The sequence below is a fragment of the Monodon monoceros genome, unplaced genomic scaffold (genome assembly GCF_005190385.1).
Source record: "Monodon monoceros isolate NGI ecotype Baffin Bay Population unplaced genomic scaffold, NGI_Narwhal_1 Super_Scaffold_7, whole genome shotgun sequence".
NCBI lineage: Eukaryota > Metazoa > Chordata > Mammalia > Artiodactyla > Monodontidae > Monodon > Monodon monoceros.
The window spans coordinates 58,624,250-58,648,294 of NW_021703784.1; the positions used below are offsets into that span (position 1 = coordinate 58,624,250).

Here is a 24,045-nt window from a genome sequence, read left to right on the forward strand (position 1 = left end):
CTGGGGTAGGCCTGACCTGTGTGCCTGGGGATATCAGACTGGGAATATCAGGCAGAGGCTCACCTGTGTTTGGAACTGATTGGACTCTAGAACCTAACTTGTGTGCCTGCATTAGACTGATGGCATCAAAACTGACCAGTATATTCGGTGAGACTGGGCTTCATGTCCAATCTTACTATGTATCTGGGAGAGACTGGGCACCAGGGAAGAGCCTGGCCTGTTTATTTGTTTCAGACTGGGTGTTCAGGGCAAGTCGTGGTCTGTGCAACTTGCTCTATACAACTTCCAGTGGAGCTCCATATATCCAGATATTAACTGGGGGGCTTTCTCAGGAGTCAGGGAGAAGAGGACAGAGAAACTAATAACAAGAATAAATAGGGAAAAGCAATTTTATCATTGGAGTGAAAACAGAGCATTCTAAGAATTCAAAAAGGAATAGTTTACCAACAATGAACCTGCTGTTTAGTCCTCCATAATCTCAGGAAATTCCAGCCTGTCCCTCAGTACTGCCTGCTTATCTCTTGTTCCCAGAGGTCACAGCCCCAATTTCCCAAGTTGATGAAGTTCTCTCACCCTTGCAGTTTCTCCTTCACCCTCATATTCTGCAGCCTCTCTGGCTTCTCCCTAACCTCCTGGGCTAATTCCTTTCCACAGAGCATCTTTTCTACATGTTGCCTGATCTCTCTGATCCTTACCCCCTAGATGACAGGATTCAAGGCTCCTGGGAGCAGCAGATAGATGGCACTGAGCAGGTTCTGGACATCCTGAGACACAGTCTTGGCTACTCGGAAAACGATGGAAGTGGAGAGACTAGAGAGGTAGATGGTGAGGATGACCAATGGGAGTGGGAGCCACACGTGTGCAAGGCCTTGGTTCGGGCTCCCCCAGGAGATATCCAGAAGACAGCATAGATGATGCGGGTGTAGGAGGTCCCCAGCAGGGCTAGATCAAAGGTCACAGTGACCAACCGCATGGCCAGCCCCAACCAGTTGTTGAAGGTCAAGTCTCCACAAGCTATGCTCAGCAGTGTGATGTACTCACAGGTAAAGTGTCAGATCACTGCTGTCTGGCAGAATCAAGCTCGTGAGGTTAGCACTACCAAGGGCACTGCCACTCCCAGGCTCCATGTCAGGGCAAAAAAGGCCAGCACGCCTAGCAGACGGGAGGTCATCAGGTCACTATAACAGTGTGGGTGGCACGTGGCCACCAAGCAGTCTAGGGCCATGGCCAGCAGGAGGTTGTAGTCCAGAAGGAGAGTGAGGTAGATGAAAAACATTTGGGCCAGGCAGCCATGCAGTGATATGGGGTTAACATAATGCACAAAGCCCTCCAGCTTTTTGGGTATCACCGCTGTAGCAGTACAAATGTTGAAAGCCAGGAGTGGGGCGATGAGCATGTACATGGGCTGATGCAGGCTCTGCTGGGCCACCACCGTGTGGATGATGAGGGCATTGGCAGAGACAATGGTCACATAGGGAAAAGTAAGAGGCAGGACCAGGAGGGGCCTCCACTGACGCAATCCAGAGAAGCCCCCCAGGAAGAAGTTGGTGTAGGAGATGTTGAAGGTGCTGGTATTTCCATCCTTACCCACTGGCCTTGGCCCTGAGCTGGCCCCAGGAGTGGGGATCAGAGACTGTTAGAACAAAATGGTCAATGGAAGAAAACCTATTTTTCTTTTAGGGCCTGCGTGGTTTGTGATGAAGATCCACCTCTTCGTGCACGTATGTCTACTCTTTTGGGGCACAGACAGGTACTATGTCAGGTGTCATGGGAGCAACAAAGATGAACAAGACATTCCTTGTCCTTAGGGAGCTCTTGGCTTTTGTATGTGAAATGTCAACTTACAAGATGCTGTTTATCTGTGATACTCCAGGTATTTGATTGCTGAGTAAAAGATTAGGCGGAAAGTAGGTGTGGTATAGGAGAGAAAAAAGAGTGATGGGCCAGAGGCAATAGAAAGGATGAAGAAGATCCTTGATTAGGAGGAAAAAAGAATATATGAGGAATCTTTGGTCCAAGAAGCCTGGGAAGAACCAAGTGGGGCTTATTGGGAGAGAGGAACAAGTCAGGAATGATGGCCTCACTTTTGTGCCTGGGGTACACTGTGTGGCAAGGGGAGAGGAAAGTTGCTGAGGAGTACTTCTGTTCTTCCTGGGCACAAACAACGGGCCACAGAGACTTCTCCCTTCCTAAGACCCTCTAGACTGGATGTGGGGCCTCCTGCCTGGCCTTGTCATCAGTGTCATGGATGATGCTTGCATTCCTTCCAGAATGTGAGTTCCAGGAGAACAGGGGTAACAGCATACCTCTATTGTGTTCTCTGAAGCTCCAAGCACAGAGCCACCATGAACACACAGGAAGTGCTCGAGCGTTGCTTGTCGGGTAAGGTGAATGAGGAACAGGGAGAAGATGGTAAGAAGCTAAGCAGTTAACTGGGCTCTGAGAGTAGTAATTTCAAAGCTTTGGCCAGGTTTTTGTATAATTAAGAGAGCAGATATTAAGATTAAAGATGTGTGATTCAGTTCTGGGCTCACATCTTATCCAGATTCTTAGCGAGAACCATTTGGTGGTGGTAGGTGTGATGATTAGAGGAATTAACCCTGATATGCATAAAAGTAGCTGGCGCCTATTGGACATTTACCATATGTTAGGCAGTGTTCTAAATGCTTTCATCTTTTTTAATCTTCTTAATTTTACTGAGGAAGAAAGTGAGGCACAGAGAGATTAAGTCTAGTTCAAGATCATACAGCTGGTAAGTGGCAGAGCTGGATTTGAACCCAGACAGACTCCAGGGTGCATGCTCTTAACTTCAGGATGACCAACTAGTCCTGGCTTGCTGGAGACTTACCTGGTGTTAGACCTGAACATCCGGTGTCCCAGGAAACCTTTCAGGCAAATGAGGCAGTTGATCATTTTACTATAACTACTAATTACGTTGAAGATTAGAGAAGCCTTATGAATTGTGGAGCAGCTAGGAAGAAATATTCTTCTTTCTTATAGGTTTAAATGTATTGTCTCTGAAAATCAATGTTTACATGGGTGTTACTATAGCCACCCTCTGAATACTCAGAAGACTAAAGAGGAACATCTCTAAGTTCACAGAGAGACCTCAAAAGGAAGTGGATTTGGAATTCCAAAGCCCACCCTGGAATGTGTTTCTGGAACTCTTAGAGCATTATTTTAGTAAGAATAACTCAAATTTTGGGAAATGTACTTTCGTTGTGGTTGGGCAAAGACCAGACAACACTTGTGGGGAGGTGGTAAAAATTCTTAGGGGCTGTCTGTTGAAGACTTTCTCGGGGGGGGGGGGTGGAATTCAGGAGCTGAGAGTGAGCGAGGTGAGAGGTGATCTGTGATGGAATAAAGGGGCATGGAGGAAAACGCAGCACGGAGGAGCAGTGGCCAAGAAGACATTTAGGGACCCCCGCTCCTTCCCAAATAACACAGGATGGTCATCCTTAAGGGGGAGAATAAGCTGGCTTGGGCTGCCCACAAACATCTTAACTTGGACAAGGTTGGTCTGTCTCCGTCATGTGAACTGTAATTTTCTCTCCTGTTCTGTATCTTAGGATTACTTAGGTAAACTCCTAAAGGAGCTTCTTTGACACTGGGCTCCAAAGCAGTCCGTAGAGGAAATGTAGAATAACAAGCTCCTCAAGGCAGGGCAGAAGGAATGAAAAAGACTGTAAAAGATGAGGAGATCAGTTTACTGGCTAATGAAGGTCTTAAGACAGATGAATAGATGTTTCTAGAGACAGATCAATCAGACTTAAGAACTAAGTGGAAGTGGAGAGAGAGGAATCAACAATAATTTCAAGGTTTTTTTTTGCTTTTGTTTTTCAGCTGTGATGACTGCTAAAACCTGAGGAAGGAGGAACAGTGTTGGAGTGTTGGGAGGTACACTTAATAAACCCATTTGGATGTTGTGAAAACTCACAAATGAAGAGATGTCCAGTCAACAACTGGAAATAAGGGTGGAGTGCTCAGATGAAGGATTAAAGCTGGATTTGGGGATTATAATGTTATTGAGGTCATGGCATAGAATCTTAAGGGGTCGACAGAGTAACATAACAGGTGTCAGTGAAGGAGACAGAAAAAGAGGGAAGGGGGTGGAATGAGAACGAGGAGCAAATGGGATTCTGGAAACCAGAGAAGGAGACGTTCTGCTGCTCTGGAGGCTTCAAGGTAAAGAATTTACAGACTGGGCTTCCCTGGTGGCGCAGTGGTTGAGAGTCCGCCTGCCGATGCAGGGGACACGGGTTCGTGCCCTGGTCCGGGAGGATCCCACATGCCGCAGAGTGGCTGGGCCCGTGAGCCATGGCCGCTGAGCCTGCGCACCTGGAGCCTGTGCTCCGCAACGGGAGAGACCACAGCAGTGAGAGGCCCGCGTACCGAAAAAAAAAAAAGAATTTACAGACTAGTAGAGGCGAAAGACCAACACAACTAAGTCACCCTGCAAGGCTTAATGTTCTGAGTAGCAGAGGAGGGGGACAGATAGGAGGGCAGAGATAAAGAGGCCAGCGTCATGTGCTCTCTGCAGAAAGAGACACAGCTCCTCTACTGTAAAAGTCAGCACCACAGACAAGAGCTCCTTTAACTTCCCTGTCCCCACAAACTGGCTACTGTGCTCATCTTTCTCTCTTCCTTCTATTCCCAGTGAAAGAGATGTCTTTCCTCACTTTTGTCCTCAGGATATCTTCCACTTCTCCCCTCTTACCCTCAGCATATGGAGTTCAAGTCTGTCATTGGTGAAAATAAACTCATCCTTAACTTCGTTCAGTCCTCAAGCTTCCAATCTTTCTCCTCACCATTAAAGCCAAGGCACTGGACATGTCTTTATCATGCTATAATTGCTGGCTTGCTGATCTAGCTCCCCACTAGACTGAAAGTGTTGCTGGTGGGGAGACCATGTCTTACTCATCTGTCTCCCAGTGCCCGGCACAGAGCCCACTGCAGAGTACGTATGTGCTCAGTAAGTGTTGTGTTGAAGGAATACATGAATGCACCAAGGGATTTTAATAAACATTTTCATTTGCAGCTAACTTAGAGTAGCTCTTTGAAGTTGAATGAATGAATGAATGAATGAATGAAAAACTAACCCCATCAAGGCTAGGAGATTCTAAGTGATTTGCTTAGTCTCACCTAGCAAGAAGAGCCTGGCCTCAAATCTAGGTCTTCTTGGACTCTTCTGTCTACACCACCGTTTTCTCCCTCACACCCCACACACAAGGCAGCATCAGAGAGGCTCCAAGCAGTCTTAGTCTCAGCAACAATACTACAAGTTAGCATTTATTGAGTACTTACTACATGCCAGGCATGGTTCCAAGGGTTTTTCCATAGAGTATCTCTAATATTCACAGGAACCCTAAGGGATGAATACTATTTATTAACCCAGTTTACAGATGAAAATACTGAGGCTTAAAGAAGATAACTAATTAAAGTGTCATAAGTGTTAAATGATAGCTGGGATATGAATGTAGATTTGTCAATGGTAAATGTGGAGTTCAATTCCAATCTCATGTTTACCACCTCAAATCCCCCATAAATCTTTTGTCTTTTCATCCCAACCGCAACGTGGTAGCCTGTAGAGGACTCCCGTTGGGTCATAGCCTTCTGTGGCTTTGTTTTCACCTCTGAAAAGGTAAGGCCTGAGGTCAGTGCCCAGCTCCAAGGCACTTCTCTATGAGGCTGAGAGGAGGGATGGATAAGTAGCCCTGTGACTCCAGGGGATTTCCAGTGGAGTATGAGATACCCAGTGGGGAGGCATTTCCAGGGACTCTAAGGAGGAAACAATGAGAAACCCAGAAGAACTTAGGGAGGACCCCAGGGATAGAGGCTGGGTGGAGATGACAGTGTACTAACATTTTAATTTCTATGGCTCTTGTTTTTTCTCACAGAGCAGTCACATCTGCTGAGGGGTTTCCCTACTTTACAGGTGAGCCATTAGAGAGAGCAAGTCAGGGTTCAGGGCAGCTTCCATTTCAGGGGCACTAACAGGCAGAAGCTGGGGATGACCTGGGGCTCAGCTGAGGGCGAGGGGCTCCTGCAATTTGGGGGTCACCCAAAGGCAGGAAAGGGCACTTGGGTGACAGTGACAGCCCTGTGGTGGAGACAAGGACATTATTTAGGTGTGGTGTGTGTGTGTGCATGCATGTGCCTGAGTGCCTGATCATGTACGCACACGCTGAGATTCATGAGGCATCTACTTCCCCATAATAGGCAGCTTAGGAGCTCGGGAAGGAGATGACTTTGGTGTGGGTTGTACTGAGAACAGCCAGGACTCACAGAGTCAGGGCCTGGCTTTTCCAGAGAGGCATTTGTTTGTCCTCTGGAATTTGAGAGCAGTAGGACTGAAAAACTTTTCCTCTTTTTCTGCCTTCTTTGGGTTAACTATTTTCATGATTTCATTTTATCTTCTTTGTTGACTTATAAGCTGTGCCTCTTAGTGGTTGCTTTAGGATTTGTAGTACACATCTTTAACTTACCATAATCTACTTTTAAGTAATATTATGCCACTCCAACAAAGAGTATGAGATCCTTACAACAGGATTCTTCTGTTTCCCCCCTTCCATTGTTTGTGTTATTGTTGTCATAGGCTTTATTTATGCATAAATTATAAACCCCACAATACATTTGTATATTTTTGGCTTTATACAGTCTATTGTATTCTAAGGAGATTTACAAAAATAAGGAAAAATTAATATTTGTTTGCAAAATTCATTCATGCTTTTATGTGACTGTAGCTTACTTTATTGCTAGCATCCAGTGTATAAGTGTACCATAATCTATTTACATATTCTATTGCTGAGGGACATTTATGTTGTTTCTGGTTTTCCACAATTAGTAATAATGCCAATATGAATATTCTTGTACATGTATTTTGATGCCCAAGTGCCTGAGGAGATTTCCGGGATCAAAGGGTATGCATATATATCTTTGATTTTACTAGAAAATGGCAAACTGTCTTCCAAAATGGTTGTACCAATCTATAACCTCAGTAGTAGTGCATGAGTGTTTCCAGTGCCATCTGCTGAGAAATTGTTTGAATACATATACAAATCTACTATGTCTACACAATAGATGTGAGGTTGTATAGTGCACAACCTGAACATCTGTATATGAGAGGCTGGAGATCAAATACCTTTTCTCTTTTTTTATTTCTTCTTTTTTTTTTCAGTGGGAGCCAGAATAGACATAATACCTATACCCAAAAGCCTACATTGATAAGGACATTCTGAGGTCAACCAAGAGATGTGAGCTCTGAAGTTTCACCACTTTTTAAAAATCTTCTCCCATTCATGAGATTATAGTAGTGGCAGCCATCTTGTACCATTTTATACAATTTAGTCATGCCACCAGCCCCAGTCATAGTTGGTAAACCATAAGCAAATGTTGACCAAGCTACTGTAATCAGAGACCTTTCTCCCAGAATGAGGAACAAAGAGATTAAATTTTTGTATCATGTAGGGCACGCAAAAATCCAGTTTTCAGAGAGAGAGAGAGATTGTAGAAAAAATAAATCACACTCTTAGAGGATAGATGAGCAAAGGAAAACAGAGAATCTTAGTCATTTTTATAGTTGTTTGTTCTTTCCAGAAATTTCTTCAGGTTAAGCTGCACTCCAATCTTCTGGTGACTTAGCACCTTCATTTTAGAATTCCCCAATTTGTGTTAGCACTGGTTTGCCTTGGTATGTACATATTTGCAACAACTTAAATGTGAAATGCATAAAGGCAATGAGTTTTGTTGGTTTTGTTCACTATTATGCCTCTTAGCATCTAAAATAATTCTTGCACCTAGAACTCTCTCAGTAAGTAGCTGTTTGTTTGTTTGTTTGTTTGTTTTTTTGCGGTACGCGGGCCTCTCACTGTTGTGGCCTCTCCCGCCGCGGAGCACAGGCTCAGGACGCGCAGGCTCAGCGGCCATGGCTCACGGGCCCAGCCACTCCGCGGCATGTGGATCTTCCCGGACCAGGGCACGAACCCGTGTCCCCTGCATCGGCAGGTGGACTCTCAACCACTGCGCCACCAGGGAAGCCCCAGTAAGTAGCTGTTGAATGAGTGAATTGAAGAGCAACAACAAAAAAATGTCTACACAAGTCTCATAGAATTGTCCCTTATTCCAAGAGAGTTCTGGTTAGATTACAACAGGAATAAGAAAAAGAAAAGTACTTAGACTACAATAAAAGAGAAAAGTATAAGGTTCTATGACCTCTAAGATAAAACAATTAACTCTTTTCAAGGTCTAAGCTAATCAGTGAGGGCTTCACTGATGTGGCATTTGGGATAAATATTGAAGGATGTCATAAGAATAAACAGTAGTGATTCAGGCTGGAGAAAATATGAAATTTAGAAAAGATTTAGATTAGGTTAGAATTTTCTAATCTGAAAATTAGAAAGAGGAAACAGAACATGAGGATACCCAGAGGTGCAAAAAAAGATAATGAATATATTCTGGATGCTTAAAAATTACCTTATGATTGACAGAATTTATGTGGGAATCTAACTATGGGTGAGACTAGAGAGAACTGGGTAGAAGATCACATCACTAGGTCTTATAATCATAATTAGGAAGTTATCAATATTGACCCAAAAGCAATTGGGACCCACTGAAAATCATGTCACTCTTCACAGTAACTCCTGATCTCCCCAAATTGTGATATGTTCATTTCCTGAACACTTGACCTCTTGCCTGCTTTTGAATGACAGATAAGTAAGTAGCTTACATTAAAAAGTTCTTAGTCCATTATTTTTCTAATGGTACATTGCTTTGTTGATTTATTTCTCTATGCTACTTATTTTTAAAAAATAAGTTAACAAACAAACAAAAAACCCACACTCATTCTGACTTCAGAAGCCTGTGTTCATATCTGCTCTGCTGTGCTGCAATCTAACTGGCTAGTCCTACTTTCTACTTTCTACTGTTCTTTCCCATTAGGAGAAGGAATTAAATGCATTGGAAATAGCTGGAATATAGCAAATGATTAGCTCTTGTATTGATGGAGGCTGTAGAAGTACTTAATTTTCTAGGACAACTGGCTTACTTTTATCCAGGTTCTATGGAAAATTCCAAGTCTAGCTGTGGACATGAAACAGTTCTTAGTCTACAAAAGTGATTTTCTTCCCAATCTAATGCAGTGTGATGTGACTTTAGTGCCTTGGAAAATGATGACACCCATGGTATATAACGACCATGCCAGTTTCAGCCAAATTATCTTGGTCCTTTTGCAGTTTCTCTGTGGAAACTCTAATTTAGCTGAAGAAATCAAGTTTCTTTAACTGAAATATTTTTGTTTTTTCTTTTTACATTTTTTAAAAACTGTGAAATACATTTAGTTTGTTTTAAATATGTGAGCTAGAATGAGACATTTCATTCTGCTTTAAATCATAAATGACTAACATTTGAATTCTGAAATAGTATAGACAAATACCTTTTCATATGCTTATTTTCTGAAGTGACTGTCAAATCTTTTATCAATTTTACCTATTTATGAAATAAGTTATCTGTCTTCTTATTGATTTGTAGTTATTCTTTATAAATTCTGGATACTAGTTCTCTGTTGGTTAAATGTATTGTAAATATCTTCCCCAAATCTGTGGCATGATTTTTCACTTACTTTTGACATCTTTTGATTGAAGATATGTCTAGTACATAGGATACCATTGTACAAATTACAAAAAGGCTCCGTTTCTGATGGCTTGGTAAGTGTGGTGTGGTAAGTGCAGTATGGGCTGAATTTCATCTTTCACTTGCTTTTGTCAGATGCCTTTGTGCAGATTACCTATATAATGTATTACATAAAAGTGGCAGGTCTGCTTTTGATTACCAAACATTCTGAATTTTAATGTAGTCAAATTTATATCATTTTTTCTTTCCTCTGTAAAAAAGGTTAGTGCTTGTTGTGTCCTATTTAAAAAGACTTTCATTACTGCAATGTCATGAAGATATATTCCTCTATTATCTTATAAAAGCTTTATGGTTTGGACTTTAACATTTAGATGTACCTTTCTTTAATATTTCCAATAAATAATGAAGTGTAATGTATACAGTTATTATATCGTGTGCATAGCCTCTTGTGAGTTCTGATAATACAGAGCCCTCACCATGATTTCAGCAAGTTCCTGTGGCTTAACATATCACTTTCACTTTGTCTTTGTTCTTATGTTTGCTGTTCTCTTAGGTTTCTGCGGCTTTTGTGATTTTGTAGCCATCACTGAGGGGGCTTAAAGGAGGGTCACACTATAGAGTCTGCACACTTTTGTCGTGTCCTAGATTGTCCTTTCTCTTTCTCATTTTCCTTTTCTCTAGGAGCTCAACATTTCCCTCATTTTTCCCGGAGAATAGTTCTACCCACTTTTACAAATGTTTAAAAATTTTTCAATTTTGAAATAATTTTAGACTTAAAAAATGTTGCAACAACAGTACAGAAAATTCCTGTGTACCCTTCACCCAGATTCGCCAATGTTAGCGTCTTCCATAACCGCAGTACACTTATCAAAACCAGGAAACTAATATCAATACAATACTATTATCTAATTTACAGACATTATCCAAATTCTGCCAAATGTCCCACTAATGTCCCTTTTCTGATCTAGGATCCAATCCAACATTGCATGTTTGCATTTAGTTTTCATGTCTTCATATTCTCCTTTATTTAGAATAGTTCTTCAGTTTTTCCTTGTCTTTCATGATTTTAACACTTTTGAAAAGTACTGGACAGTTGTTTTGTAGAGCATACCTCATTTTGGGTCTGTTTCATGTTTCCTCTTGATTTAATTCAAGTTATATATATATTTTTGCAGAATACCACAAAAGTGATATTGTGCCCTTCTCAGTACATCATTTCAGAAGATAGATGATACCACTTTGTGCCATTACTGGTGATGTTAACATCTATCATTTGTTTAAGAGACTGCAGTTTTCTCCATTGCTTTCTGGCAGTATAAGAGAATCTAGATCATTTTCCATACCCCAACACTGAATCAGCCATTTCCCCAGGCATCCTTGATTCCTTTTATTGGCACTATCCCCTCACTGTTAACACCTTCTACCTTCAAGCAACTGTCAATGTATTTTCTCTAACAAACAATGACTTTCCTATTAAAAGAATAATGTTTTCTTACTACCTTACTCTGATATCTTTAAAATACAGTTTCTACCCTGATAGAACACATTGTTAAGCAGTTAAAAAGACATTTATCCAACATATATTACTATAGTGGGATATGGGAAGAAGGCAAATATTTATTGTAGACATAATATGTAGAAACCATTGTTTAGTCATTTTGTCAGTTATCTCTTATCACAAAATTGCTGCATAACGAGCAGTCACAGAAAAATCAATGGCACGTATTTACTGTAAGCACTTATTGTTCGCACACTTGGGGTGGTCAGCTAGGTGGCTGGGCTAACTCACGTGTCTAGGGGTTGGCTGGCTATAAGCTTATCTAGGTTAGCATTGGGTGGGATGGTTGGGGCAACTCAGCTATGCATCTTCTGTTCCTCCAGCAGGCTAGCCCAAGCACGCTCTCACAGTTACGGCAGAGATGCAAGAACATACGTAGAAATACTATAGAAGAAAAACCAGAGTTGGATAGTAGTTAAAGAGGTAAAAACAGATTTTATTCAAAACTATGTCAATGGTAGAAGAGAGACCTCAGTATAGAACCAGGCTCAATTACAAACACGACATGGTCAAGTGGGAATTTATAGACAAGAAGCAGGAGGGGGGTCAATGGATGGAGAATTACTAAGAGGAAACAATAAGGGTCAGGGGATTTGGGCTAAAGGGACCTACCAGGATTCTTTGCTCGAGGACTAGGCCAGGTGATCAGACATTACCTGAGGGATGGTAGAGGCGGAAGAACTGGATCAGATATTGAGGGTGAAGGATTCTAGTTAAACTGACTTAGCAGGGTTCTTGCTGAAACTGGATTTTACAAGGAAGTGCACAGATGGGCCTAGGAGAAGGTTCAGGAGCCTGACCAGAGTTTAGTCAAGCAAAGATTCTTTGTCAATACCCAGGCACTTTTTTGAGTCTTTGCTTGTATCAGCTTTGCTAACATCCCCTTGGCCAAAGAAAATCCCATGGCTTAACTCAGAATCAGGGTTTCCTCTCTGCTTTTCTTGCCTTAGTCCTCTGATTAGTCTCAGGCCAACGCCACATATTTTATTTTATTTTTTGTTTTTGCGGTACGCGGGCCTCTCACTGTTGCGGCCTCTCCCATTGCGGAGCACAGGCTCCGGACGCGCAGGCTCAGCGGCCATGGCTCACGGGCCCAGCCGCTCCGCGGCATGTGGGATCTTCCCAGACCAGGGCACGAACCCGTGTCCCCTGCATCGGCAGGCGGACTCTCAACCACTGCGCCACCAGGGAAGCCCGTAACGCCACATATTTTAGATTTTTGTTATACAGCACCCTACTGCTACCACTATCTGTTTCACTTGTCTATTGCGACAAAATTGCCATGGAACAAACTACTGCGAACCCTCAGTGGGACACAGACATCAGCAAGAATTTATTGCTCCCATCTTGTTGGTTGACCAGGCTGCTCTGTTGAGTTTGACTGGGCTTGCTCACGTTATGGCTACTGGCTGCCCTTGGCTGGGATAACTGGGGTGACTTGTCTCTGCTCCATCTATTTTTCATCCTTTTGCAAATTAATCTGAGAATGTTCTCTTGGGGATGGCAGATGTGCAAGACAGCAAGAAGAAACAAACACTTTGTCAAGATCTGCTAATCTCCCTTTCACCATGACAAGTTGTTACCGAATTGGTTAAACTTGACCCGCGCTGGAGTCCTAGCCCATCTGAGACTCCTTGTCTCGGCCAGGGAGGTTCTTTTTCCAATTGGATTCACACAGCCAGTAACTGGAGCAGCACAAGTTTTATTCAATGGCAAAGAATGGAGAAGCTGGCGCCTAATTTGCAAGTCAGCTCAACCCAGTTCAGCGGAAACACCAAATATACAGGAAGGTTGAGATAAAAGGGAGGGAGTTGTAAAGAGTGGGAGGAATACTCATGAGTTATCTGAGAACAGGGGAGAACCTGGAACTGAGACAACTCTCCTTTTCCATCCTTGTATGGGCTTTTCTTATTGTTGTCATGGAGATTATCAACTGTCACAGCGCTGGTGGCTGTGTCATTCAGCATGCTTATGCATTACAATGAGTGTATAAAGAGGCTCAAGAACTCCTGGAAGTCGAATCTTCCACCATCTTGGGCCTAGTTGGTTCTAACCCGTTCTTGTTTTTTCTCTTTGCAGTTTCCTCCCAAAACTTAGATAACAGTAATTGGTTTCCATTCAAGGGAGGGGCAGGGGTATGATTCTGGGGCAACAGCCTTGGTAACAAAGTCACTTGCTGTCATTGCAATATCTGTTACAGGAGCTATTGTGGGGATATCCTAGACAGTATGCCTATTTTCCTGGCTGAACAAAATGTAAAGGGAGCCTTTCATGGTCCTCTTTCAATGTGTGTAAAATATATAAGAAATAGACCAGAGTTCTTCTCTGCTCACTTACAAAATGGTTAGGTCAGGCCAACAAGGTCAGGCAATACTCTCATTTTCTCTTTTTCTGTGAAACATTTTTTGCAACAGTTTCAAAGTTGTGAAGCTATCATGTCTCACCCCAAACTCGACCTTCTATATTCAGCTTTGTTATGGTGGGGTTAGGACTCTGCAAATTACTTCTTATTCGGGCAGACATTAGTTTGTATTACTCTATCGATGAATACTTGAGGGTTATTGGAAAGAAGGAGGAAGGCAGAATGGACTGGCTCCTTCCTGTTTGCTTATTATTCCAGTCAGTATCACCACCAACAGACCTTTGCTCTGGCAACTGCAATCGGTTTCAGTTTATAACTTCTCTGGGCCCTCCCAGATCCAGCCTCATTGTATCCCCTCAGAGGTACCAGCACCTTCTGGGCAGTCCCCAGCCCACCAAGAGGTCTGCATCCCAGTCTCATGGGGCTCTGAGCTCCAAAGGTGCAACACTAGCCAAAAAGCACCTCCTTCTCATAAATCTGTGTCCCCGCTGTACACAGCCCTTCCCATGAGTTCCTAAGGTGCTGCAGCATCCTTGCAGCACCTTCTGCTCAGAAGCCCGAGTTTCAGCTCTGGATGCTTCTTCTCCAAGTTTCTAAGTTCTGACCATCTCAACCTCTTCCCTTTGTTCCTTGAACCCTGGGGGTGGTTGCTGCTCCTGCTACCCATGTGTTACCTCAGGGTTTTCTTTTTGCCTTTTCAAGTCTCTACCTCCTGTCTAACTAAATTCCTTACATTAAATTCTCTGTTGAAATACCTAGTGTGGTTTCTGATTTCCTGACTGGACTCTGACTGGTAAAACTTGTTAGGGGACCATTTATATCTTCAGAATGGTTTTCTCTTTAGAGAAGATGTTAGGGCAATTTAACTGATACTCTGAAGGTGGAACTAGGAGCGAGTTAGATAAAATCCCAGGTGATCATTTTGGTTTGTGGCTTCTAGTTCTGTGAAAACTTCCCCTCACCTTTAGAACAGTGAAGCTGCAAGCAGGGCTCAGAGAGGGCTTGCTGTGCTAATATTTTCTTCTGTAGGTCTGCATTTGTCCTTTGTTCATCATGCCTACCAAGCAGCTCAACCTTCAGGCATAGCTGGGTTTTAAACCGACATCTAATGGACTCTAACACCCATGCTCTTTGCTCCACGTTGAACAGTGTCCTCAGGTGCTAGTGGTGAAGATGAAGGCAAGGACGTGAGGAACTCTATGGAGAGCATTAGGAGACATTCTGTTGTATTTTGAAATCATATCTGGATGCTTTGGACAGTCATGGGACAGAGCAGTGGCTGACTCAGAAATGAGCAGCCACCTTAGAATGGAGAGAATTGCTTCTGCCTCCCTAGTATTTTCTCTAGGGTTATGACATGTCACTGAATTTAATCAAGAAACATTTATTGGGCTTCTTTGGAAACTTGACTGTTTCTGTCAGGTAGAGAAGGAGAGTGGTGGAGCAGCAGAGTGCTAGTAGTGAGTATATACTTAGACCAAGAGTACCCTGAAGGTGAGGGCTATTTCCTCCTGCAGGGAGGAGAACATGCTGCCTCCGAAATCCTTGGAAGACCACAACACGTCTATCAGCCCCGGTGCTGCCCACTTTGTGCTTCTCTCCTTGTACACTCAAAGCCTGGGAAGGATGACTTCCGTGCTATTGCATGCTCCTGTTCCCAGGGACATTGTAAACATGCTTGTTTATTCTCCTCATGTGTCCCCCACCCCATGTTCTTCCTAAGAAAAATCAAGAAATATCCCTCAACTCCATCAATAATATCTGCTATACTCATTACATGTTGTTACTTTGAAAGAGAACTGATGGAAAACTTGGGATGTAACTTGGCCTGGTGAAGAGAAGAGCAGGTTATATAAAAAAATAAATAAAATAAAATTCAAAAAAATCAATTAAAAATTAATTAATTAAAAAAAGAAAATTTTTAAAAATAAATTTATTTATTTATTTTTGGCTGCATTGGGTCTTTGTTGCTGCATGTGGGCTTTCTCTAGTTGCAGTGAGCGGGGGCTACTCTTTGTTGGGGTGTGCATGCTTCTCATTGTGCTGGCTTCTCTTGTGGAGCACGGACTCTAGTCGCACAGGCTTCAGTAGTTATGGCACGTGGGCTCAGTAGTTGTGCTTCGCGGGCTCTATGGCGCAGGCTCAGTAGTGGTGGCACTTGGGCTTAGTTGCTCCGCGGCATGTGGGATCTTCCCGGGCCAGGGCTTGAACCTGTGTCCCCTGCATTGGCAGGCGGATTCTTAACCACTGCGCCACCAGGGAAGTCCCAAGAAATCTTTTTTTAAAAAATTTGTTTTATTCAAGTATAGTTGATTAACAATGTTGTGCTAATTTCTGCTGTACAGCAAAGTGATTCAGTTATATATATATATATGTATATATATTCTTTTTCATATTCTTTTCCATTGTGGTTTATCACAGGATATTGAATACAGTTCCCTGTGCTATACAGTAGGACCTTGTTTTTTATCTATCCTGTATATAATAGTTTGCATCTGCTAGTCCAAAACTCCCAATCCAACTCTCCCCCACCCCCTCCCACTTGGCAACCACAAGTTGCCACAAGTCTATGTGGCAACCACAAGTCTATGTCTGTGAGTCTGTTTTGTATATAGGTTCATTTGTGTCATTTTTTTTGAATAAACATTTCTAAGAATTCTTTTTTTTAAAGATATTTATTTATTTATATATTTATTTTCGCTGCTCTGGGTCTTAGTTGCAGCACATAGGACCTTCTAGTTGCAGCATGCAACTCTTTAGTTGCAGCATGCATGTGGGATCTAGTTCCCTGACCAGGGATTGAACCCAGGCCCCCTGCATTGGGAATGTGGAGTCTTACCCACTGAACCACCTGGGAAGTCCTGTCATATTTTATTTTTTTAATTAGAAATTATTTTATTAAAAATTTATTTTATTTTATATTGGAGCATAGTTGATTAACAATGTTGTGTTAGTTTCAGGTGTACAGCAAAGTGATTCAGTTATACATATACATATATTTATTCTTTTTCAAATTCTTTTCCCCTTTAGGTTTTTACAGAATATTGAGCAGAGTTCCCTGTGCTATACAGTAGGTCCTTGTTGGTTATCTATTTTAAATATAGCAGAGTGTACATGTCGATCCCAAACTCCCAATCTATCCCTCCCCTCACCCTTCCCCCTGGACACCATAAGTTCGTTCTCTGAGTCTGTTTCTGTTTTGTAAATAAGTTCATTTGTATCACTTTTTTTTTTTAAGATTCAGCATATAAGTGATATCATATGATATTTGTCTTTTTCTGTCTGACTTACTTCACTTAGTATGATAATCTGCAGGTCCATCCATGTTGCTGCAAATGGCATTATTTTGTTCTTTTTTTTTTTTTTTTTTTTTGCGGTACGCAGGCCTCTCAATGTTGTGGCCTCTCCTGTTGCAGAGCACAGGCTCCGGACGTGCAGGCTCAGCAGCCATGGCTCACGGGCCCAGCCGCTCCGCGGCATGTGGGATCTTCCCGGACCGGGGCACGAACCCGTGTCCCCTGCATCGGCAGGCGGACACTCAACCACTGCGCCACCAGGGAAGCCCTATTTCATTCTTTTTAATGGCTAATATTCTATTGTATATATGTACCACATCTTCTTTATTCATTCATCCGTTGATGGACATTTAGGTTGCTTCCGTGTCTTGGCTATTGTAAACAGCACTGCAATGAACACTGGGGTGCATGTATCCTTTTATTTATTTATTTATTGGCTGCATGTGGGCTTTCTTTAGTTGCGGTGAATGGGGGCTACTCTTTGTTGCAGTACATGGGCTTCTCATTGCGGTGGCTTCTCTTGTTGTGGAGCATAGGCTCTAGGCGTGTGGGCTTTAGTAGTTGTGGCATGCAGGCTCTAGAGCACAGGCTCAGTAGTTGTGGCGACCGGGCTTAGATGCTCTGCAGCATGTGGGATCTTCCCGGACCAGGGCTTGAACCCGTGTCCCCTGAATTGGCAGGCAGATTCTTAACCACTGTGCCACCAGGGAAGTCCCTACATGTATCCTTTTGAACCACGTTTTTCTCCAGATATATGCCCAGGAGTGGGATTGCTGGATCATATGGTAGCTCTATTTTTAGTTTTTTGGGGAACCTCCATACTGTTTTCCATAACGGATGCACCAATTTACATTCTCACCAACAGTGTAGGAGGGTTCCCTTTTCTCCACACCCTCTCCAGCATTCGTTATTTGTAGACTTTGAAATAATGGCCATTCTGACCGATGTGAGCTGGTACCTCATTGTAGTTTTGATTTGAATATCTCTAATAATTAGCAAGGTTGAGCATCTTTTCACGTGTCTGTTGGCCATCTGTATGTTTTTGGAGAAATGTCTACTTAGGTCTTCTGCTCGTTTTTCAATTGGGTTGTTTGTTTTTTTGTTATTGAATTTTTTGAGCTGTTTGTATATTTTTGGAAATTAAGCTCTTGTTGGTCACATCATTTGCAAATATTACCTCCCATTCTGAGGGTCGTCTTTTCGTTTTGTTTATGGTTTCCTTTGCTGTGTGAAAGCTTATAAGTTTGATTAGGTCCCATTTGTTTATTTTTGCTTTTATTTCTATTGCCATGGAGGTTGACATAAGAAAACATTGGTACGATTTACGTCAGAGAATGTTTTGCCTATGTTCTCTTCTAGGAGTTTTATGATGTCATGTCTTATATTTATGTCTTTAAACCTTTTTTTTTTTTTTTTTGGCCACACTGTGCGGCTTGTGGGATGTTAGTTCCCCAGCCAGGGATTGAACCTGGGCCCTCGGCAGTGAAAGTGCCAAGCCCTAACCACTGGACCGCCAGGAAATTCCCTCTTTAAACCATTTTGAGTTTATTTTTGTGTATGGTGTGAGGGTGTGTTCTAACTTCATTGATTTATATGTGGCTGTCCAACTTTCCCAATACCACTTGCTGAAGAGACTGTCTTTTCTCCATTGTATACTCTTGCCCCCTTTGTTGAAGATTAATTGACCATAGGTGTGTGGATTTATTTCTGGGCTCTCTGTTTTGTTCCATTGATGCGTATGTCTGTTTTTGTGCCAATACCATGCTGTTTTGATTAGTGTATCTTTGTAGTATTGGCTGAAGTCCCCAGCAGGAGTGTTATGCCTCCTGCTTTGTTCTTTTTCCTCAGGATTGAGATAGCTGTTGTTTTTTTTTTTTTTTTAAAAACACTTTATGGAGTTATGATTTACTTACAAAAAGCTGTACATATTTAATGTGTTTAACCAGATGAATTTGGTGATAAATACAATTGACCCTTGAACAACATAGGTTTGAACTGCATGGGTCCGCTTATATGTGGATTTTTGTTTTTTCAATAGTAAATACCACAGTATGACACAATCTGCAGTTGGTTGAATTCAGAGGTGTAGAACCGTGGGTACAGAGGGCCATCTATAAGTTTTTCATGTATTTTCATCTGTGCAGAGGGTGTGTATCTCTAAGGCCTGCGTTGTTCAAGGGTTGATTGTATATACCCATGACACCATCACCACAATCTATGCCATAAACATATCATCACCTCCAAAAGTTTCCTCCTTTTTATTTATTTACTTATTATAATTATTTTTTGTGATGTAGCCTAACACCTAACATAAGATCTACCCTCTTTCATGTTCCTCAACTGATTTGATTTCCCCATCACACCGGGGAGGTAGGAGGCACCACTTTATGGCTGAGGGAGCTGAGGCTTGGAGCCGGCAGTCTTGCAGCTGCTTGGTAACAGAACGGGGCCTGGAGCTGGTCCCCTGACCCCTCCTGGCTCCTGAGCCCACTCTCGTCACTGGGGAGCTGGAGGGTCCCCTCAGTACTGGGGATGTTGTGGTAGGTTCTCTCCATGTGTGATGGGCATGGACTAGGACTAGCCCAGTTTCCCTCCTCTTGCTCACCTTGCTGTGTCCAGTCTTGAAGATGGCTCTCTGTCCCCTCAGGCAGACCCCTGGCCTCTCCACACTTAGCTCCTCCTCTTGGGAAGGGGCGGGGGAAACCTTCCAAGGGTGGCAGGTCAGTGGGCCTTCGCCTAGGAGAGAGGGCTTCCTTTCCCAATGGGACAGCTCTCAAATCTTCTCCTCTTCAGGGAGCAGGCTGGTCTCTCCAGACAGGCTTCTGGGGCCCACTCTGCCTTGGCTAGAGAGAGGGGCCTGACTAGCTGTCTTTCAGCACAGGGTAGGGGGCAGAGCAGGGGGTGGGGGCAGACCTCCAGCCAGGGTGGTTCCCTATACCAGGCACAGCCTTGTCAGCAGACTCACCTGTGGGTCCATCTTTGAGCCCAAAGGAAGAATGCCTGGGCCTGAGGAAGATGGGACACCAGCTGCCTGACTCTGAAGGGTCAGACCTGATTTGCCTAAGCCTGGGGTCTGTCTTTGGCTACTTTTATCAGTTGTGACTGGAGTGCTTCAGCCTCCTCTAAGCTCTCTCAGTGACCCCCTCCCCTGGCTGGCCAGGGGCTAGAGGGAAGGAGTAGCTCATTCAACTAGCTCCTGACCTGGCCAGATCTCGTACCTGGGGTGTTACATGTTGTATCTCATTTAAAACAAGCCCTTGCAAGGTGGTAATCATTAAACCCATCTTACAGATGAAGAAACTGAGTCTCAGAGAGGTTACTATTGGCCAAGCCTCGGCATTAGTAAGTGGCAGAGTTGGGACTTGAAGTCAAGTCTGGTTCTGATCCCCAGACCCATAAGATGCCTGACCTGGCCAAGGCTGGTGGTAGCCCCCATCTCCTGCAAGAATGGGAAATGGGAAGGAGGCACTCTATAGACTGTCAGTCCACGAGGGCAGGTCTCAGATTGAATGAATGCCTGCCTGAATCTCAGTACTTGCTCTGTTGTTTGATTTGTAGGAAAAGGTGGTCCTTATTGAGAATCCACTGATTTGACAGTCTGGAGGCCTGGGTTCTGGGACTACCTGGCCAGGGCCCATCCCCCTGTGGGACTCATATTCATAAGGAAGGAGAGGTAACTCTCCACTCTGAGGGTCATTTGGGCTGAACACCCCAGTCCTAAGAAACCAGGCTGTAGACCCAAAGACCTCAGGCTGTGGTAGTGGGAAATCTGGCAAGTGGCCTGATATGGCCCCTGTGTGTGTGGTTTGTGAGACGGGCAAGTGAGGGGCCATCTGGGGTTGGTGGTCCAGAAAGTCAGAGGCCATAGGCCCCTGCTAGACACATGAGCACCACCTGCCCCCATCTCTGCCTGGCCTAGCCATAAACAAATTATTTGGCTCTAGGTGCCCTTTGGTCTCTGAGAGAAGCTTTTGGAGCAGCCTGTCCTTCCCTATCCATGTCTGGGCTGGGGACCTTGCCCAGGATCTGTGGACTGACAGCTCTCTGCATGCAGGGCTGACCTTCCTCCGCACGGTGAGGCCTTCTGGCCAGGCCAGGTGCAGCCTGCACTGCCCAGAATAGCCACAAGGTGGCACCCAAGCACCATGTCAGGCAGAGGCTGCCTCGATTCAGGCCTGTGCTGCAGTCTGTGCCTGGGGGAAAGAGTATTTTGTGCCTGGCAGGGCTAGTTAGAGATGCCTCACCCTTGGACTTTCCTGGTGCACACAGCCCCCTCCCTGTGAGCCTGAGTCAGTCAGAACACACTGGTGTCAGGGTCTGGGACAGGAGACCTGGCTCTGTGTGGCCCTAGCAAGTTGCTTGCTCTCTTTTTGAGCCTCAGTGTGCTCTCCTGAAAAATGGGCATAATAATAACACCAATCCCATCTTCATTCACTCATTCATTCAATACATATTTATTGAGCACCCAGTAGGCTAGGTGAAGTATAGAGCTGTGAACAAGCAAAGCCTCGCAGTGATGTTCTAAGGATCAAATGCAGCAACGTCTGTAACTTATTCAGCACAGTTACTAACACAGTGTGGACTCTATAAATATTGGCTAAGACTTTCTCTCTAATCCTCACAACCCGTGTGTGGTTGGCCCCCACATTTTATAGAGGAGGAAACCGGTAAAGGCCACACACTTGTCCAAAGCCATGCAGCCTGTAAGTGGCAGAGCTGGGACCTGAACTTGGGCTGTCTGACTTGAACGCCACTGCTGCTGGTTTCCACATTTCATGTGTGTGTGTGTGCGCATGCGCACATCCTCAGCTCTCTCCAAATCTCCCCCAGGGGACCTGGGACCAACCGGGGTCACCTCCTCAGACCTTCCCATCCAGATCCTCAGCCCCCTCCCTCCCCCATAGTCTCCGACTTCTCCTGCAGGTTTGGTTCTTCTGGAAGGGGAAGTCTGTGGCCACCAATGATTCAGGGGCCTGAGAAAGTCCCAAGCCCAGCTCCCTTCTGCTTTCACCTAGGATCAAGTCCTGCAGGGGAACAGAGGTCAGAGCTATTCAGGTCCAGCCCTGGTCCATCGTGATGACCCATCACACTGAGCTCAGGCCTTTCCTAAGGGGCAGAGAGCGGAGGGCCCATGAGATTTTCTCTCTTAGAGAGACTGTGGGGCCCCCATCTGATTGGAAGGGGGCTGTGGGACACATCTTGAAGTCGTGTGTCTATAGCAGCTCTCTGCTTCTGCATAAATTGTGGGGTTATCTGGTGGCAAAGGAAGCAGAGGAGAGAGGGTCCTGGAGCTCACAGGTATATGTCTGAGCAGAGAGAGACAGTGGAGGCAGCTGTCAGCCCTCACTCTCTCTGGATGCCCCCAGGCTGTGTTCCCTTTCGTCCTGTATTTTGAGTATCTCCTGCTTGTCTTACTGACCCGCAACTGTGAGCCTCTGGGAAGAGGTAGGGTCTGCCTCACACATCTCGCCTGCTGGCCAGGGAGTCTGGAGGTGGAAGGCTGCCATTCCTGCCAGGGTGTCGAGCATTGTCTGGGTAGAAAAACCCTGGGATTCATTCTGGGCTTGGACATCACCAGTTGGGTGACCTTGGGTAATGATGGGAGGTGCCCGGACCTCAGCTTCCTCATCTGTGGAACAGTAGGGATATTTCTATACAGCTCTAGAATCTACCGACCATGCTCACCTTCGTCATGGCACCCAGCTCTCATGATAACCCTTCGGGTTATTTAACAAATGATAAAGCTGGGCTTGGAGAGGCCAAGTGACATCTCAGACTGACCGCTGAGCTGTCCTCCCCTCCCAGTGCACTTATTTCCTGGTCTCATCCAGCTTGGGGAGGGCAGGGAGAGCCTCTAATTGACACTGCAAACTCTAGGGCCTGGGACAGAGCCTGGCACGGATCAAGGGGGCAAGCATATTTTTTGAATTGCTGGTTCCAAATCCTGTGCTTTTTTCATTCCACCGAGCAAGCAGTCATTTAATGAATGTTTACCCTGGGCCAGGACTGTGATTGGCAGTTTATATGTGTTGTCTTTAACCTCACAATCTCATGAAACAGATATGACCTCCCCAATTTACAGATGAAGAAACAAAGATTCAGAGAAGTTAGATAAGTTACGTAAGTTTACACAGCTGGTTAAATGGCAGGGATTTGAGCCCAAATTAGTCTCACTTCAAAGCTAGTATATTCATACAGGAAGAGCTTGTATGAGGTGTGTGAACTTATCTCTGAGTCTCAGCTTACTTATCTATGAAATAGGGATACTAGTTCCCACCTCATGGGGCTTATCTGAAGGTACATGGGCTGATGCAGAAGATGTTTAGCTCTGAGATAGTGACCTTTTGTTTGCCACTGTCTTCATCTTTACATCACCCTTCCTGCCTCTCTCCTGAGGCTGGTGTGAGGAAAAAATGGGCTAACGGGGAGGGCCTCGGTGAACTGCCTCGGGGTTGGGAGGCCTATGGTCATGTTGACTGCCAGACATCTATCTCTTCCCCGTCAGGGATGTAGTTCTCGGCTCGGGGGAGGGCCCAGACCCTGCTCCCCGGGTGTGGAGGGTGTGCTGTCCCACCAAGTGTCCTGGGATGGGGTGGGCGAGTGGAGGACAGAGCTAGGGCAACCCTCCCCAGACTGAGGGCATCCATGAGGCTCTGGGGAGCTGGGAGGCGCCCCAGACAACCAGGCTATAGCTGAGGGTTATACCAGCCCCAGCGTGACAGCAGTGTATCAGTGGTGCACCTGGGCCTGGGCATCTTGGAGAAACCTGGGCACCGACAGGGACCTCGGTGCCCCTAAGGGCTGGGAAAGTGTGGGCCACTGCGAAGAAAGTTTTGGCGGCTCAAACTTTTCTCACTCTGAGCCCATCACTCTGCGTCCCTGAGGTTGGCTGAGTGATTTGCCACCAATTAGGCCATAATGGGCTGGACCTTGGTGGCCTGTGAGGCTCCCCGGGGGACAAATGCTCAGCGGGACACGTGGAGCCCAGTTACAGCAGCCTGAGCCTGGCGCTGGGTCCAGCGGTGGCCTGAGCCCCAAGGAGCTCTGCCTGCCCACATGTGCCCACTTTTCTTGCCTGGCCAAACTTTTAATGAGTGGAAAAGGCTACTTCTTTCACTTGACTCTGGTCCAGCCATGCCACCTGGGTCCTGCTCACTCCCTCCTTAAAGAGCCAGAGCAATTTCTGGAATATGGCTTATTGC

At 44.7% G+C, this 24,045-nt stretch overlaps 1 protein-coding gene across 1 annotated transcript; it reads right to left on the reverse strand.

The window, feature by feature from the left end:
- Positions 1–569: 569 nt before the first annotated feature.
- On the reverse strand, positions 570–19,398 carry LOC114887557 (olfactory receptor 52L1-like). The gene is given in 3 exon segments (XM_029209362.1): positions 570–839; positions 842–1,633; positions 19,207–19,398. Coding segments are annotated over 3 exon segments (1,254 nt in total).
- Positions 19,399–24,045: the final 4,647 nt, after the last annotated feature.